We start from the raw sequence: 5,838 nt of genomic DNA, 5'->3' as shown, positions 1-5,838 counted from the left end.
ATGCGGGGTTTTTTCACCTTGTCAGAAAAGACTATAATCATGATACCACTCTATCTACAAGGTATGAATGTGTCAGAATGAAATGATTGATATTATGATCTTTCCAAGCGCCTCAGGCTGTGCTGTTTTTTCTTCGGTGGTTTCTCTGAGAACGAACACTCCTGGCATTAACTAACCCGGATTCTGGTCTGGCATCTTCTGATTGGTGTTCTCTTTCTTCCTATATAATGTTGATGTGGAATCCTGGAGTCAAGATTCCTCCAGGCTCCGAAAATTTCCTGTGATCCCTGCTTTGCAACTGACCATCATGAAGCTCTTGGCCTTCCTGACACTGGTGGCAGTTTCCACCATCCTGGTTTCTAGCCGTAAGTAAAGATTCTTACCTGAAAATAAGGTTTGGAGGAATAGTTTGGAGGATAAGAACTCTGTGTGGATGTGGGTTTGGGGGAGCCTAGAATGCTGGCCTCTCCTGTCCTCTACTCCAGTCCCCTGTTTCATCACCATTTTCACTGACCATTCACGATAGATGTGACTCTACCCTTAGGCTCTTCCTAAATCAATCAGATCATAGCTCATTTCTGACCCTGGAACCCAGTTTCATGGTCAGAGTCAGTAAAATCTGTTTAAGAATACAAATCAGAGGTTAATTTCAGGAAATCAAAAGTGACCACATATTGTCGCATTTTATATTATCTGTGTATATCTCTTACCCCTCAACGTGTGCACCAAAGACTTAAGTTATTTGACTCTGAAAGCCTGCACACTGTCCATATTCTTCTCTCCACACCCAAATCTGGTGTTCAACTCATGTCCTGTTTTTATTTTTCTGTTTCAGAGGATGAAGCAACTGCTTCACAGGACACACCAGGTGAGTTTGCCCTTGCACCTCATCTCCTTCCAGCAATGACCATTTTCCATCCCAGCCTCATGTCAAAGTTTCCACAGGAGATAGGATATAAGGATTCCTAAGTATTCTTGCCTGGAGAATCCCATGGATGGAGGAGCCTGGTAGGCTACAATCCACGGGGTTGCAAAGAGTCGGACACGACTGAGAGACTTCACTTCACTTCACTTCACTTCAAGCCCAAGCCTTGGGCTTCCCTGGTGGCTCAGATGGTAAAGCATCTGCTTGTAGTGTGGGAGACCCAGGTTCAATCCCTGGGTTGGGAAGATCCCCTGGAGAGGAAATGGCAACCCACTCCAGTACTCTTGTCTGGAAAATTCCATGGACTGAGGAGCCTGGTAGGCTACAGTCCATGGGGTCACAAAGAGTCGGATACTACTGAGCGACTTCACTTTCACCTTTCTTTCAAGTCCAAGCCTGGCAAAGCCTTCTGTTTGATTCAAATGTTTATGGTGAACATAGAAAGTCTGCTTATTTCTTACACATTATTAGAGAACATGAACACTCTGGCATGGATTTATATAAATTGTGGGTCAATCATTGAATTTTCTTCAGCAGAGAGGAGGCCGTGGTCTGATGTTGTGACCTGAGAATTTGGGGGAGGTGCATGTAAAGTCTTTCTGATTACCCTAAACCAAAGGGCTGAATATATGGCCAGTGTGTAAGTGAGAGGCCATTTAGTCCCAGTGATAGGGATAGAATAAGATAGTTCTACACCTGGAAATCTCACTTGGGGAAGACAGAGAGGGACTTCAGAAGATCACCATGAACTAGACACCAACCAGATGATGATCAGAACATATGGCAACTAAGCAACAATCAGAACATTTTGAAAGTAAACAGACTTACTGTTTACTCAGTGGCCACTGCCACCGAAAAATGGGATGAGGCCTGAATTTGGCCTTGGGAGGCTTATAATAACAGATTCTGAAAAACTGCATTCCTACACATAGCCAAGGTAGGAGTATAGGTGGAAGAGAAAAGAAACTAGGTGAAAAAGGACATTATACCACAACCTGAGATGAATTACAGTATTTTAGGATATGTCACCACTTCTTTGTTAATATACATATGATTATCGCACCATGACAGTTCTGGTTAGACCATATAATATTAAGGAGGAACTAATGATGTAAGCCTTGATGTCTGACCCCAAAAGAGAAAACCTGTGATCTTCTACCTTTCCCATTTTTTCTTAGATTATAAAAATGCAGCCTTTAGGAATTCCCTGGTGGTCCATGGGTTAGGATGTGACGCATTCACTGTTTGGGCCCATTTTCGAGCCCTGGTCCAGGAGCTAAACTCCTACAAGCTTCGGGATACGGCCAGAAAAAAAAGTAGGCAGCTCTCTTTGTTCTCAGGGCTGCAGTCCCTTGCCTGCCTGTATCTCTCACAAGTATCCTACTCTAATTAATTCTCTCTTTGCCTGTGGCCTTGCCTCTGGTTGAATTCTTTCTGTGCCTGAATTGTTTTGCACCAAGACAAAAGAACCTACACACCAGGCACCAAGTGTGCAATTTGAGTTAAAAGCTTGTGAGTTAATGTCACCTCTTAAATCAGGACTTGTGGCCTCCAGTCCCAGTCTGAAGTGCAGCTGGGTTCAAGTCCCATTGAGGAATGTGGTTTCACCATAATAAGGAGAATGTAGCTCCTGAGACTAATGCAGAAATGAGGGCATAAGGACCACATGGGAGAGTGGGATAACAGGATGTAGAATGTAGGGGTCAAATGCAAGTAGGGCTCTAAGCTCTGCTCTTTGTAATGGCATCAATGCCTGATTCCCAGGCTGAGGTTTGTTTTCATTCTTTAACCTAAATCCCAAGGTTGTGGACCAAAGCTCCTGGTCATTCTTGGACTGTCCCCATAGCACCCTGCCCATTCTATGCTGTGTGTGTCGTGCTCATACAGGCATTCTGAAGATTCCTCTTTTCAGCCTCAACAGCTTGTGGACTTGGGTTCTCTGATCATAGGGCACTGACTCTAGTCTGACCTCGCATACCGTGCCACATGTGCCATGTGGAGTCCAGTTAAAAAATATTCTCTTTCCAGCATGAGGCCTGAGTCAGCACAGCTAGAGTACAGGTATGGAGATGGTGATGAGATGGTTTTCGCTCACAGTTTGGGGGTCTGACTCTTGCTATTTATCTCTCTGTGGGGAGAGATAAATCTCATAAATCTTGGCAAGGTTCTTTTGAACATGGGGTGGGTGAAAAAGCATTTGCTTATTCTTATTATTTCCAGAATAGTACCAATATTTCCCATTATGTAGAAGGGACTCTCATAATTATTGCTGTAGTACAAGTTCCCACAAAAGGCATGACAAATATCTCTCTCCTTAGGCCAGAACCTGCAAAAAGAGATTTTGCTGCATTAAAAGAAAGGAGACACTCCCCCTAATCTGAGCTACGTCAACTGATTCTTCTCTTCTCCTCATACTGCAATGCTCCTCATACTTAGGACCTACTCAGTTCCAAGTCATTCTGTGGGAAGTCCCCAGAATGTCAGTCCACAGGAAGTTCCTTTCTGTCTCTCAGCAGTGGTTCCTGTGAATAAGCACATATGTGGATTTGGTCTTTCGTGTTCACGCAAGCAGAAAGTATTTGCCTGTGTCTTCCCTCAGCCTCACTGCCCTAGCAAGGAAATGCTAAATTCTTTCTCTAGCTAGGAAGAATGAGTAAGAGGAGAGTTGGTAGCTAGGGTAAAGGTATGACAGAATTGATGACATTTGCTGAGATAAATTCAGAATGAGAAATGCACATTCAAGCATGTTGCCTGAAGAGTCACATGTCTTGATTTGAATTTTTCCTCTTAATTTCAGCTTCTGAAGCTACAGCCACGAACTCTGACCCTGGCGAAAGTACAGATGCTCCCAGCGAAAGCACAGATGCCCCCAGCGAAAGCACAGATGCCCCCAGCGAAAGCACAGATGCCCCCAGCGAAAGCACGGATGCCCCCAGCGAAAGTACGGATGCCCCCAGCGAAAGCACAGATGCCCCCAGCGAAAGCACGGATGCCCCCAGCGAAAGCACGGATGCCCCCAGCGAAAGCACGGATGCCCCCAGCGAAAGCACAGATGCTCCCAGCGAAAGCACAGATGCTCCCAGCGAAAGTACAGATGCCCCCGCCACAACCTCTGCTGATCCCACTTCCACTGCTGCCAGCTCAACTGGTGCTTCATCTACCACAAAGGCCACCACCACAGCTAGGACTAGACACACCACCCATCGATTGTGTAAGGTCACCCCATAAATACTTTCTTCATGGATCTCCTGGATTCCCTGTGTCCACTATTCTCAGCATAGACTATATCTGGGGGGCAGAAAAAGTCATGAGAAAAGTCCTGTTCTCTTTTCCATATTTTCTAAATCCTTGTGGTTTTACAAATCAAGCCAAGAGACAACATCAGAAAAATCAAAAATTTTGAGTCTCTCATTTACCAATTATATCTGCATGGCTCTTGAAATTCTGGAATTTAATAGGTAAAATTCATCATTAGTAAAATTGACAATGGAGAGACCAAAGTATGTCCCTCCATGTGGCCAAGTACCTGGCTAAGTCTGTTTTGTTTTGCTAGAAAATTCTTATTTCCTTTAAAGATATTTCTAAAAATAGAAAATATCTTTACAAAGATGCTTCCTTGAGGCAGAATGTTTTAAGTGTTATTCTGGGTATTTCTGGGAATTTGGAATTCCACTGTGGTTCATGGTACAGTCCTCTTGCTCCTGGTTCATTTCTCCCTGATCTTAACAGTCTGGTAAAATCAGTGACTACTATGATTGATTCTGAATATATGACAGGCAACGTGGTATCAAATTCACATATATTACGTAGGGTTGGCCTAAAAGTTCGTTCAGGTTTTTCCATAAGATATGGTCAACCAAATAGTTTAAATCTCATAGTAACTCTATGAAATAAATATTTTAAAGATGAAGAAATAAAAATTTGCAACAGAAACTTCCCCCTGAATATTGTGCAGTAAGAGATGAGACGGATTGGTACATAAACAATGAACGTCCTGAGGAATCTTAGAAATATTTATACTCTTTCAGTGCATGGCTCCTGGCTCAAAGTTCTGTACTGGGTAGTCAATGGGTGAGAAAATGAATATTTGTCTTTTAACAAGAGAAGCCTGGACTGCTGTGTGCTGTAGCACATAGAAAACTAATTCATACTGGTCATCTCTCTGTTTTTTTCTAAACTTCCCACTGATCTAGGCTTCCATCCCAGGCTCCACGTCCAATTGCCTCTGGACAGGCATTAGGTGTTTATCTTCCAGGAATGTAAATCTGTCTTTGACCATGAATTCAGTGCCAATTGACATTTGTTAGTCTTCTTGCAGATTCCAAGGTATAAAGCCACATTTTCAACCTTTTTTGAAAACCTCTTATCTTTTTTCTGTTTCAGGTTTATTTCCACGGATTAACATATTTTGCTGAGTTATCAGTGAGATGGAATTAGCCTCGGCCTTCTGCATTTGATCCTGCTAGGCTGGGCCAATATAGCCCTTGATTTCTTTTAATGCAACGATTCCATCCCTACTCTATCTATCCTATCTCTAATCAGTGTATCTTCTTTAAAATAAAGAAATAATGAGCAACATGAAAAAAAGGATTTTCTGTAGGTCCTGGTGTGGTGATTGTCCAAAAGTTTAGTCTATCCAAGTGACAGAGTTTGAATCCTACCTAGTGCTTTCTTGGATTAATGTTAATAAATAGACTTTCTACATGTTTATCCAATTTTTAAAAAACAGGACACGATCCTTTGGTATATCATTAAAGACTAGAGTTTTCTGTATGTGAGTACACTAATCAACATTTCCTGGGTACAAATGTTCACTCTGATTCCTTCAAACTCTATTAACTGACCCCTAATTATTCTCATATCCTCAGTGGCTTAGCAGGTGAGAAAGAGGGAAGCACTCCTAAGGTCTGGGA

At 42.7% G+C, this 5,838-nt stretch overlaps 1 protein-coding gene across 1 annotated transcript; it reads left to right on the top strand.

The window, feature by feature from the left end:
* Positions 1–248: 248 nt before the first annotated feature.
* Positions 249–5,515, top strand: LOC110152503 (integumentary mucin B.1-like). Its single transcript, XM_070454347.1, has 4 exons — positions 249–365; positions 836–868; positions 3,723–4,136; positions 5,309–5,515. Exons 1-4 carry the CDS (start codon positions 308–310, stop codon positions 5,338–5,340), a joined length of 537 nt encoding a protein of 178 aa, XP_070310448.1. The 5' UTR covers positions 249–307; the 3' UTR covers positions 5,341–5,515.
* The last annotated feature ends 323 nt before the right edge of the window (positions 5,516–5,838 follow it).

The sequence above is a fragment of the Odocoileus virginianus genome, chromosome 24 (assembly GCF_023699985.2).
Source record: "Odocoileus virginianus isolate 20LAN1187 ecotype Illinois chromosome 24, Ovbor_1.2, whole genome shotgun sequence".
NCBI classification, from domain to species: domain Eukaryota; kingdom Metazoa; phylum Chordata; class Mammalia; order Artiodactyla; family Cervidae; genus Odocoileus; species Odocoileus virginianus.
This window is presented reverse-complemented; position numbering and strand designations above follow the sequence as displayed.

Bases quoted from the DNA above. Each gene is read 5' to 3' on its own strand.
- LOC110152503 (XM_070454347.1), top strand. From the start codon at position 308: ATGAAGCTCTTGGCCTTCCTGACACTGGTGGCAGTTTCCACCATCCTG. The intron at 366-835 runs GTAAGTAAAGAT...TTTCTGTTTCAG, and splicing joins CACCATCCTGGTTTCTAGCC to AGGATGAAGCAACTGCTTCA. The intron at 4,137-5,308 runs GTAAGGTCACCC...TTTCTGTTTCAG, and splicing joins ACACACCACCCATCGATTGT to GTTTATTTCCACGGATTAAC.